This window comes from Athene noctua, chromosome 7 (assembly GCF_965140245.1).
Source record: "Athene noctua chromosome 7, bAthNoc1.hap1.1, whole genome shotgun sequence".
Classification (NCBI taxonomy): domain Eukaryota; kingdom Metazoa; phylum Chordata; class Aves; order Strigiformes; family Strigidae; genus Athene; species Athene noctua.
This window is the reverse complement of record NC_134043.1, coordinates 34709541-34724729: the sequence shown is the minus strand read 5'-3', so window position 1 is coordinate 34724729 and position 15189 is coordinate 34709541. Positions and strand designations below refer to the sequence as shown.

Sequence of the window (15189 nt, the reverse complement as noted above, 5' to 3'; positions counted from 1 at the left end):
ATTATCATAAGAGAATGATTATAAATATAGAGTAACTTCAGATATGAGAGCTATGATCATGTACTTACTGGAGATGCATGTACTTGTGTTATTCTTAACTGATTTTCCAAATCTTGAACTTTATTTTTCAGTTCTGTGTTTTCAGTTTCTAGTTCTTGAATCTACAAAGCAAGTAGTTATTGCAATAGCTATTGGGATATTCATTCATTTCAAAAGTGTCCATTGAGAGCAAATTTTAGCTGAGATCTGGCAATTTAGAAGCAGTGCTTTACTAATTATCTGATCACAAAAAGTAATCAAATTTCTGTATCTTCCACATTTCAACCTTGCTAGTCTCTTTAATGACCCTGCAAGATGGCAAAAGATAAACTACTGTTTCACAGTATCAGGTCTTTTTTCAGTTTTCTTTCTTTAGTATCTGTTGCAATTCTTAGCAATCTAAGAATAATGCTGGAAATTATGCTATCATAAAAAGCAGGTAACTCAAAAGTTCTTTAAAACGCATAGTTCAGAACTTACTCTTTTCTGTAAACCTGCAATTTGTTTCCTTGTTTCAACATCTTTTCCTCCAGATTCCAGAAATTTCCTGTAAGCTAAGTCAAATGCTTGGCCAATTGTTAAAGTTATCTCTTCCGCCTTTATATAAAATATAAGAAAGAAATTAGTATATTAATAATATTTGATATAATTAATTTCAGATGACCACAAAATACTTTAGACCACAAAATACTTTACATTGTGTATCATGTTCAAAGGATTTGCTTCATCCATCGTGAAGGCAACACTACAGAGGAGCATGGCAAACATTCTTCAGCAAAATACCTTGACAGAAAATGCTATGAAAGCAACTTAAAAACACTGCAGATAAAGAAGGAAGACTGAAGAGGCAGAATGCAATTAAATAATTTTTAGTATAAATTATGCCTCCAATTCCTGTAAATACAGATAGCGTGTTTCAGTATGTCTTTTTCTGATGATTTCTGAAGTAAATACAAGCTTTTCAATTATTAAACAAATTGGTTTGGTTTTAACAGCTTCATGTTTTCATGTTAATGGATGTTTTGACCCCTTTTGCTTTTAAATTTGGACTTCAACACTTATTTTTACAAATCCTATAATGGTCAATCAGCATAGCATAGATAAATGTATTTATCTGTACAAGTATTTCTGATTACCAAAATCCAACCAAACAGAATTTGCATTTGTATGTGCAAAATATAATAATTTAGTAGTTTTATGCTGATTAGTATCCTATGTTGTGTATACCCAGTCTGTGCAGAAAATCTACTTTAAAAATAAAGGTAACAATAAGTGTATAAGAAGTTGATAGAGCACACCAAGGTTCCAAAAAAAAAAAAAAAATGGTGACTTACAAGAGGCACCAATAAAAGGTGAACATATTTGCCTTAGAACACCATTTGCCTTAGAACTTCAGTAGAGAAAGTAAACACAGTCGATAATCACATTTTTATTTTTAAAACAATTTGACAGGGGAACAAAAAAAACCCCAAACAACAAAACCCACATTAATCTGGCTAAAGATAAACTAGAATTTTCTTGTCTTTATTGAAAAGAAAATCTGAAATTGTTTTTTTCTCATGAAAGCAGAGTATTCTGCCCAATGCTGAGAACACTTTTCCTTCACTAGCTGTAAGAACATGAAGGGCTGGATGCAAAAAAATGGTACAGAATGTGATGCTCCCAGCCTTTTATCCATCAGTGTGCAACACTAAGTCATTCAGTAGAGGTGTGTGAAGACCTGAGTTCTACAGGAATGGGGAATTAACTCCTCTTTTTACTCTGAAAAAAACACATATGGCCACCTTTATTAAAGAAACCCCAAAACATCACAAGCAATTATCTTAACCAAATCAAGACTGAATTAGACAAAAAAGCTGAACTAGGACTGCTTTAGAGAATAACTGTTTATGTTAGTAAAAGGAAAGTGTAATGCACACTAGGAGCATGCAGTCCAATCTTCTTGGAAGGATGAAGGTTGGCTGAAATGAAAAGGACCAAATGAGGTGGGATCCTTTGAAATCTGGGAGTACTAATGAACAAAGGAAATGGAGGAAAAAAGTACAGTAAGTGAAATATGAAGTTAGAGAAAAAGAAACAGCGCGTTAGTATGGAATAAAAATGGTACTAGTGTGCAGAGACTTCCAGAGCAATTTAAAATCATGGGAATATGTGAAAAAGAGGTGCAGGATAGATATTTGAAGAGAATTGAACAGATGCGTATAACAATTCTGAACAATATCTACTGAAGGCACTGGAGCAATGCAGGTGAATAACTCAGAAATACTGGGAAGTAACACATAATGCTACGTAACTGCACATATATAGAAGTGAATGCGCATCTTTTTCTTAAAGAAAAAAAAGTTTCCTTAATATGATTATCTCAAGATACTTCAGAATAATACAAAAAGAGAGACTCCAGATTATAAAAAACCCTAAACATCCATTTTTGGTGTTGATTCCAATGTTTTTATTTGTTAATTATTTTCTGCCAGGGTAAACACATGACCTTGTTTCAGCTAGACACCATTTTCTTAATTTCCTGTCCTAAAGTTTTTTTTTCTCCTATTGAACATTTTTGAACAGTTGCCCCATTCTCTCAGACACAAGAGAATTCAGTGGTTGGTGCACTGAATTCTCTTTTAGTGCATCATGGCATTAACAAACTTGAAAGACATGGCAGGGGGAAGGCAGAGAAGGAGGAACCTTGCCGTAAAAAAAAATAAAAAAATAAATCTGAGGCAGACACATCAGCAGAAGAGTCTGAGGGTATCTCAGCCACAGGGTTGCAGCAATCTCTGCAAAACAGCTGTGAAAACATTTCAAGCTTGGTGGGATGCAGTCTTTTCTCAGAGTATTGCAGATGCTTGGCCTAGGATATCGAGCTGGGTAGTAAGAATTGTCCCAGAAAACCACCTTAGATCAATGAAGAAAAAGGCTCTTCTTTCAATTAATGCATCTAAGTTACAAGACACTGTGTTACCATGAAAGATTATACTAAAGTGACCCCAATTAAAAGGCAGGCTATCCGCCTTTATTAATTGTCCCTGGTTTATTTCAAAGCAGATCAATCAAAGCCCGTAACAGGTACACAAATTCTTTCAGCGTCTTGCATACTTACACACTTTTCACTGTCAAATACATAGCACAGATGCTTATTTGATTCTGAATCTTTGCAAATGAAAGTAAATATTCTCTTGTCCGTTTTATCATCAGCACAAAATGATATCCTATGGAGTTGACAATTGTGTTGGACTTCCTGCAAATAAAAAGAAAGACTGTTTTAAAAAAACCTACTATACTTGTTTAGGATAAAGATGCGCAAATAAATCTGAATTTCCTAATGTACATAAGATCAGGCAAGTTGCATTAACATTTTTTTTTTAATGTCTCTCACTGTACATGAGAACACCCGAAAATGGACTGAATGTAAGCAGGAAGTTTTTATTTGGACAGCATTTATCTGGAAGTGTTTCGATAGTAATTTCTGTTCTAGAAAATTGGTTTTCCTGTTGCTTTGCATCCCTGTGCAATTTATTTAGGGACTGATTATGTAAAATACTCTGTTCTTTTTCCAGGTGCACACCATCTTCAGATTTCATCATCTCCCAGGGTTTGTTAAAATGGTTTTACTGAAGTGAGTCCTTTTATCTTAAATATAGCAAACAGAAATAAAATGAATTTGTTATCCAAAAAAAGGGGCACAGAGAACCAAATTAGACATCTAAATAACTACTTACTTAAGGGCAACATAAACAGCTTTTAAACATTATTATTTGCATATTTTCAATACTGTATTTTACTTTCCATTAAAAAGCATGTTCCAGCTATTAAAAAAGTTGCAGTGGTAATGCTCTTCAGCTGAGAGAGCTTGACAAGACTGAAATAAACTATCTGAACTATTTTTTTTGTTGTTTTTCTTCAACAAGTCTCTTCTTGGTATTTTATTTTATTTGGCTTATTACATGGGAAAGCAGTATTTGCTTTAAAGGAAAATATGCAGTTTAGCTGTGAACTATTATCTATTTTAAAAAAAGAAAGTTTCTTTGCAGCACCAGGGTTCCCAGATTGCCATAAACTCGTAAACAAAGGCATGCCCTCTCTGCACACAACCCCTTATTAAAAAAATGTACCATAGGGGCAATCTTTTCCCTTTGCCCCAACTGGGTTCCTCTTCTCAGTCTTTACAACCATTCTTCTGTGTATGCTATTTCTCCCATTGCCCCAGGTCTTTCTTGCATTCGATGTCTTTCTGTTGTAGCTCTTAAGCAATTACACATAACAGCATATGCTTGTTCTGGCTCTTTCAGGGTTTACAGATCCATAGAACTACTTTATATCATTTAAGGACAGAACCACTTCTCTATAATTTTCCTTTTTTGAGTGCCAAGTATAGAATCAAGTCCTGATACATAAAAAGGCCTCCTGTTCCTACCACAATTAATAGTGATTATGAACTAATATTCCTCTGTAACAATACTGAAGTGATTTGTTTCAAAAACACACTGAAAAAATTACTGTAATCAGAGATGGTAACATGGAATTTAAGTAATTTCCTAATGCATCTACAAATTGTGCAAAAACAAGGAAAGCTTGTTTCAAATTTACATTTATATACAGCTTTAAGAAACAAACTGGAGGAGATAAAAAGACTACTCATATTTGATTACCATCTGAGTTGTAATAACAAAATTTCTAAGAGACTAGAATTCTCCTATTCCCCCAGGAACTTCTGTCCCACAGATTTCTGTTAATCTCTGCAGGAAGACTTAGGAAGGCTAACATATTTTGGCATCTAAAACTATTATTTTAAAACCGTTTTTGTCAGGATATGGTGTTTAGTACCTCTTTCTGCCCTGTGACATAAGAAAGATGCAAAAACTGCAATTTAAGTTGATGAGGATATTTCTTTTCCCCTCTGCTTATGAACTGTTGAACTGTGGTTGTATCAATAGTCTGAAATCAATACGGATTGCAAATAGATATAGCCTTGCACTAAAGGTACCTTTTCGCAAAAGGCCGTATCACTGTCTAAATGGCAGCAACTACTCCAGAATTAGGAAGCAGTAACAAACAGTTCATTCAAATCCAACATTCAACATATGCATAAAAGATTTAAGAGCACTCAGCTGTTAAGGATTGCTGACTACTGAATAAATACTTTTTAGCTTGATTATATCTCATTATTCCTCTTTGAAGTCTGTGAGGAGGAAGTTTTGATTACTATATAACTCCTTCCAAAATACCAGAGCAAACAAAGGAACAGAAAAACCATCCACAGGACGGCTCAATGCACTTAACTGCTGAAAATGCAGGGACTGTCACTCTGTGTCAGATGAAAAGCATACCAGAACGCTTATGGGCTGCTACATGAAGTTTACAGAGAAATGAATAACACACATGAGAAATATAAGCATTCTAAGGAGTCAAGATCCAATTGGAAAAAAAAAAAGAGAAATGGAGGGAAAAATGAACAGGTTAAAGAAAGAGATGCAATTCCAAAGCAGCAGCAGGAAGAATGAGTACTGCAAACAAATTGTCTCCTCACTCACCTCCAAACACCTACATGTGGGCACCTACACAATGGTGACTATTTGGAAAGATGTTTATGATATGCTGTGTTAACACATATCTACCACAATGTTTTCACCTTCCTCAGAGTTTAAAAGTTCTGTTGTGAAAGGATTAATTACATCCCACATTAGCTACAGTCTGTATTTTGGAATATTACATACCTTCCTGGGAAGTTGTCACCCATGTGCTATAACAAGAAACGGTACTGTAGAAGAATTTTCCATCAACAGAATAGCTTTAGTTATAATACTTTTTTTAAATATATGAAACAATAAAAACACTAAAACCAGTTAAAACAGTATTTAATTACTAATGTAGCACCATAAACATATGTCTCTTACCTTTGTTTTTGGATCTAGAATTTTTACACCATAGATTGAGATTTGTAATTCAACTTTGGGAGTTTTCTGGCCTTCAGATTTCTTGATATGTCTTGCAAACTGTAAGATGAAAAATACAATAGCAATCACATTAACAATAACTTTTCTGAATTTTTTTTTTTTATTACTTCTCATTTCCTCTCAACTCCTTCCACCTGAATTTGTTTCCTTCCTTCTTCAAAAAGCTCTTATAAACAATGCCAACCACTCCCAAAGTCTCAGTTGGGCACTGAACAAGGATTTTAGACTGCACATTATAGAATATTCTTATAATTCAAGAAAATAGATTTTAAAATTACTCAGCTGGTTCTCTTGAAACTTCTATCTGTTGTTTATGTACTTTAAGCTTTTGCATGAGAACAGTAGAAACATGAACACTTTCAGACAGTTAGACAACCACTTGGTTGTTGAGCAGTGAACATCATTCCACATCGCACTATTTCTACACCCGCTTCTGTACACATGAACGTACGGTACTTTCCGTATGTTCCTCTAAGGAAATCAGTTATTTTAAACAGGTTCAGTGTGAAAGCACTAACAGCTGTCAACACCTAAAAAATACTTCATCTCTTCTATCATATTCTCAGGATTTATATGCTAACAGTTCACTAGATGATGGCTAGACAGTATTTTATATGACTGGGTAAGGTAATGTGTCCTATTCAATACATTTTCCATCCTTTCATATCTCCTCTTCTAGGTGCTAGATCTGACTTGTCATTCTGTCATGAACACTGCATATAAAATAAGCAGAGTATTTAAAATTTGCGATTGCATGGCAGTTATGAAGTGTCATGAATTTGGGTAACTTACTTAGCAAAGTTACAGAATTGCTCTATATTTTGCTCTGTCACCAGCTCTTTTCCTCAAGCATTTGACAACCTGGAATGGTATTTCCAAATGCATAAATAAGGATGATGACTCACTGAAGGCTAGAGGAATTGGAGTCTCTCCTTCACAGCTATATGTTTGAACACATCGTTCTCAGACTTGCTCCCACTCGAGTATAATTGAGCACATAATTCACCATCAGTACAAATAAACTATATAAAAAGTCAGTGAGGACAATGACTTTTAGTGGCATAAAGAGTCTAGAACGTCAACAAGGGTGCTAACCTATCTTAAGAAGGGTTAGACCTGGAAGCCAGAAGCCAGAATTACCTTCTCATTGTGAAGTACTTGGCTGTAGTCAACTGATATCTCCCCTAAAAACACCTAATCCCCCGATTTTTATTGAAGTGATAGTTGAGGGTTTGGGTTTTTGCTCTGTCCCTATTTCTATGCCAACTAGTACTTGAGAAATCTATCCATGAAATCAACTGCTATATAAAATATGACTCTCTCCATCTATTTTATTTCATTTTGCTTGTAAGCAGCTCTGTTCATGGCAAAATATTAACTAGTTTTAAGTACAACCCTAAAAGCACATAAATCTGCCTCTCTTCAGTATCATGTATACTGAATACGTGCAATATGCACACCCTTTCCCTGTCCTATTTATCGTCAAGACCATTTCTCACATATTTAGAGTATACTTTTAATAAAGTTTAATGACTATACCCATCCCTTTATTTTAATTAAGGTGGGTCATCTTTTACACATCTTTTTATTAAAAAAAATAATTTTACAGAAAATGAAATTAAAAAACCTAATCACTGGTTTACAGGTATTTTGACCAAAAACATTTCTAGACTTTCTAAGACAATTCAAATTTCTTGTTAAAAAATTATTTTTTCTTTCATAAAAATCTGACTCAAATTTTACACTACCAATTTAATCTGTTTGATTTGTAAGTCTCTGCTTTAAAAAACAGGAAATTGATGGGCCAATCAATGTTTTATTATCGCAGATTTTTTTTCTCCAAGATGATTATAAAACAAAGTGTCTTTCTGATCAGTCTTGTACATTTACTTAATACCCTCACTCCATCAGCTTTCCTTTTTGATTTGTAATTTAATTATGTCCTTTCATTAGTTGAAACTTTGAGGACATATGTGGTCCCCTTTTCATAGTACCACTGGGCTCTGCAATTGGCTCAGTTTACTACACATTAAATGGAATGACCACAAAAACTATAGATCAACTGGACAGTTTGGGCGCCTCTTTCCAGTGTAATTCACAGTGCACAGAAAAATAACTATGCAACAGATAATCCTGAGGCACACCTCGATTTGGAACAGCCTTGAACTTGAGTGAACCCTGGCTTTTTGGAAATGTCCCTTTATAATCAAGATGCAAATGAGTATTCCTGTGCAGTAATGAAAAAGAGGCAAAATACTTGATTTTACTGAGTTAAAGCCATAGTGTATGTTGAGAATGATGACGAAACGCTTGGTTTTCCAACTGCAGTCACCTCAGAGTCCCAAACAACAGCTACAACATGAAAACTTTTTAAAATAAGTAGGTCTAAATAACTTGCACAAGTTTTAGAACAGCTGGCCAAAGCTTGATCCAAGTAGTCAAGAAGTCTTACAACACTGAGGAAGTTCCAGAAGATAATTCTGCGCCAATGCTAAAAAAAGGGTAAACAAAATGACCCTACCACGTCTCCACTCTCAAAAGGCATAAATCAAGTTCAAGAACTAGAGAATTCAAGTGAGATGACATTAATGATGATCAGTATGAATTTTACAAAAAAATACAGGTCAAAATACACAAAACATTTGTCTGAGTTTTGCATGCTGTTACATTTAGGAAATGAAGCAATACAACAAAACTATTAGTTAAGTTAGTTACATTAGTCTCCAGATGCAGCTATAAACAGGAAATTGTCATTGGGAAGATATGTTTCTAATGTATTCCAGCAGGGTTTATTTCTTAAGCATGACATTATTGAACAATGACCAGGAGGGAAATAATTACTGATAAAGTCTGCAGGCAGGCAAAATAAGAGGGAAACATGGGGAGAAAAGTAACTAATGATCTGCAATCTAAAATCATTACAGAGCAAGTTTGCATATCACAAAGGCTGATAGAGGGGCAAATAACACAGAGTACCTCACCAACCAGAACATCACAGATTGCCTTTATGCAAACCCATTTCTGTTGCAATACCAATACCAGCTTTGCAATTCATACATATGGGTACAAACTTTCTTTCTTGGGTGACTACCCTGTGAAGATGGAATTAAGAAAGTCTTGATACCATGGTAGGCTCTCCATTAACTGTGGACCTTTTCCTTTCATGGAACTACAACTGGGAAGATTAATGTAATCCTTGGATATTTCAAAAAGATCCTTAAGACTACAACGGCTGCACTGCATCAGCTGCTTGTGAGAAACTACTCAAATTTTACGTTCTGAGGTTTTCAAATGCAGAAGGATGTTGACAAAATGGAGAAAAATCACAGCATATATGCAAAAGTTAGTGGAAGACTAGAAACTCACTTTACAAGAAATTCCATCGAATTACAAGAAATTCCATCAAATTTTAAGAAATTCCATCAAATCAAAAACAAGCTAATGGTGAAAGAAAAATACAAAAGTATCTCTTCAACACAGGCAGCAAGAGACACAAGTCAGCTTTTAATCAAAGGTTTACTGGGATACAGTGACTGAAAAGTGCATGTAGAGAAATTCAGAAAATCTGGTGCAGTTACTTTCTTAATGCTTTTCCTGCCCACTCCCTGTTCCGTGTAATAACAGATAACATAGAGATACTGATCAGTAATTTCTTTCGCATCTGACCTTCTCCAGAATGCCAAGTTCAGCCACCTCCCAAACGTGTGCAGGGTTCGAACAGCAGATCCCAACACTCAGATATCAGTCAATTTGCCTTTTTTCTTCTATTTTTTCTACTCACTCCTTCTACCTAAAGAGGAAAAACTAGACGATCTTTAAGGTCGCTTCCAACCCAAAACAGTCTATGATTCCATGACCCTGAGTGACCTCTGGACAGGAAAGATTTATAAACATTATTTTCTCCTTTCAGTTCACATTTGAAACAAAGTAATATTTGTAGCTTACACAGTAACAAGATTATTTAAGAGGGTAAAAATCTGTAGCCTCCCATTGGCATCAAAATGGACAACGATATAAAATTACAATGAATCACAGCATGGCTTGGGAAGAGATATGATGGGCCAAGTTCTAAAGCTGTTAGTTTATACATATATTGTTCTCAGGCAAGGCATCCAGATTTGGCCCAATAATAATATGAGCAGTTCAGTGCGATGGGATAGTTTTTATTTAACTGGTTTGGAATTAACATCATATTTTTCTTGATTCTTTTAGGGAAAGCAACAGATACAAATAAATCAATTTTCTATGGTTTAAATTAGCTTTAAAAATTATTAAAAAGTTCCATATATCTTGTCTTTTTAGTACAGTAGCAGGGAAAACTGCATACTTTGAGACTCTTACTAAAATTGCATTTCAAATCCTTACACATCAAGTTTTAACAAACCACAATCAGGGATTAATCATCAAAAATAACAAGGAAAAAAAAATAATCACATTTTAAAAACACCCATGAGCTTTAGTGAAAGAAATAATGGTTAAAACAAGTTCTATCAAAATCAATTTAAGCTATGCAAATCAAAACTATGTGCTTTTATTTAATATTTACAGCTCATTGAACAATTCAAGTTTTTTTAAAAACTTGAAACAAAAGTAGACATTTCTGTGGTTTTGGGTGCTAATCTGCAGGCCAGGGAGTAGAGGTCCATCTCCTTCAATTTACACAGGCTTCCAGGGAGACACCAGAAATTGTACTTCATGTGGATACCTTAGAAGGCGTCTGAGGGCAACATAGTTCTCTAAGCTGAGAAATAGCTTTATACCTGGCTTTGACAAGATGCTTTTGCTTTTTTCATAACAACATTCATTATAAGGAAAGATGCCAGGAGGTAAAAAAAGCCCTATTTCTTCTGCAGTGACTACTTATCTTTTTTGGTCATATTATTGTCCAAACTCTCATCCATGTTTTATGCAGGTATAATGAAATTATGAAATCTAAAAAATAGCTGTCAAGAAGAACAAAAGGATGAAAAGGCCACAGTCATTTGAACCTGAAACTCTTGATAGTGAGCTTGGTAGGGAAAAGGCTCTCTCCGAAATCCACTTTTAAGGAGTATATTATATTTTCCAAATTCACATTGGACTGAGGGGAAGGCTATTGATCTATTAATCATAGTGTAGAAGACAATGCAGTAGAGTCTTTTTTCCATCTCTCACTCCCTGAAGGTTTTCTTTGGGGATGGGGTAGGGAATGTGGTGTTGGGTGGGGTTTTTTGTGGTTTTTTTTGTTTGTTAATTTGTTTGTGGGGGGTGGGTAGTTTGGGGGGAGTTATTGTTTTTTTAGGTTGGGTGGTTTTGTTTGGGTTGTTTTGCTTTGTGTTGTGTTTGGTCTGGTTGGGTTTTGGGTTTTGTTTTTTGGGTTTTTTTGAGAGAGATGGTAAACAGGTGTTCTCTCCAACTCTTCTCATCTGATCTGCTTTGGTCTTCAGGCAGTCCTCTGGCTGGTCCTAAACAACACATTTTGCTTTCTCCAGTACTTCAAAGAGAACAGTCATGGCTGTAAGGCTTGACTGAAAACCTCTTTATTCCAATATTAAAAGATTTTCTGTACTCCACCCTCCTTCATCCTTTCAACAACAAATGAAACCCAGCTTTAACACGAAAAGGAGCTCAGAACAATATCCACTGATGGTCTGTTAAGGACAGCATCAGGACTGAGTTGGAAGTTGGGTAAAAGAACGGCCTTAAGTTTGGCCCTCACAAAAAAATCCCTTTGAAGACTGTAAAAGGAAGGGTCCAAAACTCAGGTGTTTAATTCTGGTTTCTCCCTAATACCCCTCCATTTTCTTGTGGTATAGTTATGCTGCCCTTTCCATCTGTTATGCTGATTGTTCCACCTGTTCTCACCTCTGGCAACCCTTCAAGCACTTTTTGAGACTGACCAAATTCATTCCTGCAGTTTGATTTAGAAGTTATATCCTTCATTAATCAAGGAAAGTAATCATTTAACTTCATAAAGTGATTTGACAACATTTACACATTTCAATAAGATAGGCAGTTCTGATAAAACATCTTGGTACCATTTTTCGTAGTTTTATTTAATTCTAGAGATTGGTCTGACTAGAAAACTGGAAGGAAAAAATGGTTTGCAATAAGTTATGAGAAGAATTCACCTTATCTTAGAAATCAAAATATGTATTTTATTTCTAAAAAGGGAAATTCCAACTAGATAAAACCACTGGACAACCTTCTAGAAAAAACAAATATAGATGCTTGAAAAAAGTGTATATTCAAATTACAACTGATCCAGCAAAATTGTCAAATGTTTAGAAAATGTAGTAGTAGGTTTTGGGATAAAACAAGTACAATGAATCATCAGGGAAAATTTCCTCCTAGTTATTGTATTTTACTGTAGAACATCAGCTCCACCTGCTGGTAAAAGTAAGTTCATTGAATGGTGTGCTACATACAGTCTTTGTATGAGTCTTTAAGAGCTTTTGATTTCAATGAGAGATGTACATCAAATGTCAGTTCTAACGCAGTTTGATGACATGATAGCTTAAGAAAAATAGTTTACCGCGACAGTATTTCATGGTCTTTATATCACTGTAAGCACATGACTTCAAAAGGTAATTAGTATGATGCCTGTCAGTTGCAAAAATAGCTTCAAATATTGTCAGCTGTTTTTCTGCTAGTTGTTAATTTTCATTAAAAGAAATTATGATTAGCAACACTGTAATTAAAACCAAATCCATATAATAAAAAAATATAAATATAGCATCACAAGTTACACACCTTTCAAAAACTCTCCTACTCTAAAACCACTACACTTTCTTTCAATATCAGACATTAGTTTTCAAGCTGTTTTCACTAGTTTAAAATTTTTATTAGCATTTTCTAAAACCAAGCTAGAGTTATTTTGTTAATAATAAAATCCAGTAACTCTAGGCTTCTCTTCAAAGAATTCAGATGCACAACATAAATCAATGTTGAAATGAGTATTCAATTGAAGATTGTTTCCAACATAAAACCTCTTTATTGCTCTCTGAATTCTATACCAAGATTTTTCAGGTCTTTCCAAAGGTTGTCTTCAATTACTTTGTGAGTTTTATAATAAACTTGTGATTAAGATCCCATGTAATACTTGACATCTAAGCTTCAAACTTCCAAGCTTGAAGAAAATAGTATCATTCTGGCAGCAATGATTCAGACACATACCTCGGAGGTGGCTTATTTAGGGAACGTGTAAAAAGCTAGAACAGATACCTACATACTGCAGTGACACCACAAGTATATACAAAAAATTTCTGCTTTTAGATTTTAGTGCTAGGCTGACAGATGTTTTTTCACAAGAAAGGAGGAGAGTTCCAGCTCTTCCTACAATTCAGAGAACAGTTATTTGAAATTCTTTTTGGAGCTATTCAGAGCAAACTATTTCAAGGTACCAGATCATACAGTTCAATCCACCAAAAGCCTCCAATGACCAGGGAGAGCCCAGCTTTGCCTGGAGTTCCACCAGTGTGACAGACACTTAGCAGCTGCTTTACTTAGGAGTCAATAGTGATAAAACACCATTAAAATAGAATCAAAACTTCTCTGTAGCAGGATATTACCTTGACAGATTTCTGCACAGAATTAACTTTGCTGAGGGTAATGGAATTTTACAAACACCAAACACGACAGGCTTCACTCCTCCAGTATTAGCTGTAAACTATAAGATGCATACAAAACCATCCATTTTGTTTCTACTGGTAGCATGTTGCAATGTTTAAAAATGAGTCAGACATACATTAGCCTAAAACACTTGAAAACAACTAGGCAATAATGACTCTGATGAACTGCAGCAGAGTAAATCTTTTTTGGCATAAAACATTCTAAGAATTGACTAAATGAATCTTTAAAGCAGCTGTACTATTTTGGTAGAGCAAAAATAAAGGCAAACAACTTCTGTTTCAATACCTTAATACAATTACTAATCAATCTTGTAAAAATTACTTTTTCAAGGGAACCCTCAGTCTTAGATGAATAGTGTTTCATGACTTCCTTCTTTTTATATAGTAGTAACACGGAGTCAAATTTTTCAATATTAATTCCCAAAATTTTCTGTCCATTTTGACGAACTTCTGTTTAAATTAATAATGAAAACCCTACAAAAAATTAAGGAAAGTACAATAGTAAGCAGAACAATTGTTACATCTAAACAAACTAATGCTCCAAAGCGTGAAATTGTGCAATTCCATAGCAATGTGAGTTAGCAGACAAATCAAATCACCATTCCCTACCACAACTCACAGAATCTGAGGAGCTTTAAGCATATTAACTGTCACTCAGTCAAGTCAAAGCCATGTTATCAGTTAGCAAACCTAAACAAGTCATTTCATTAGGATACTTTCTAATTGTCTACTGAGTCACTCAGTGTCCAAGGACCCATAACCAAGAAGAAATTGTAAACCTCTGTCTTTCTCACCCATCTATGTGCACCAGCACATAGATGGTGTTTGTGTGTACAGATCTTTTCCAACAAAAAATGAAGACCTGGAAGACAAGGTAGTAATGTCTCTTGTCATGAACAGGCTTGGTTTGTAAACCACATTCTCTCAATACAGTTCTATTTCCAGATGTATCACCAACTACCACAGCTGGAGGGTGAACGACATTCATGCCAGTGTCGCCAACTTTCACCTCCATTCTAACAATCAGTTACAGGGATCAGACACGTTAGCTTTAGATGAAGAGCAGCTAGGGACAGCCAGTACACACAGAGCTATCACAGCCCACTTACGGCATAGTTTGACATTCTCACTCCTGCTCTTTGGCACCAACACCTTACCTTAAGTGGGTGGGTACTCCATTTTGCAACAAGAGGCAACTCACCTAACTGGGGCTATTATGAAGCAATGCACAGCCCAGAGAAATGCAGGACAGACATTACTGAAGTCACAAGTTCTTTGTTTATTTTCTTGAATTCTCTGGCAACACATTTGGAGTGCCCTAATTAGAGGCATTCAACAGCCATGAAGTAAGCAGAACAGCTAAACCAAATTGTTGCTACTGAATTTGTATCAATGAAGCCCCTAAGTTTCCAAAGAACAAGCATTACAGTTAAGGGACATAATCTTTATATTATAAATAATTATATAATCTAGAAAACAACTAAATATTTTCACAGCAGAACATCTGATAATACGGACATAATAAGGAAGGGCCTACACACCAGTGAAAAGATTAGCAAAGCAACTGCTTCTAGAACCAATGAATT

At 35.0% G+C, this 15189-nt stretch overlaps 1 protein-coding gene across 5 annotated transcripts in view; it reads right to left on the bottom strand.

The window, feature by feature from the left end:
- GULP1 (GULP PTB domain containing engulfment adaptor 1) overlaps positions 1 to 15189 on the bottom strand; it is a 164969-nt gene that overhangs the window by 30234 nt on the left and 119546 nt on the right. For all 5 annotated transcript variants that reach the window (XM_074910737.1, XM_074910734.1, XM_074910735.1 and 2 more), the window contains 4 exons: positions 5934 to 6032; positions 3140 to 3277; positions 520 to 636; positions 69 to 161 (listed from right to left, as the gene is read on the bottom strand). In XM_074910737.1, the coding sequence (XP_074766838.1) occupies positions 69 to 161; positions 520 to 636; positions 3140 to 3277; positions 5934 to 6032 (447 nt within the window). The remainder of the gene's footprint in view (positions 1 to 68; positions 162 to 519; positions 637 to 3139; positions 3278 to 5933; positions 6033 to 15189) is intronic.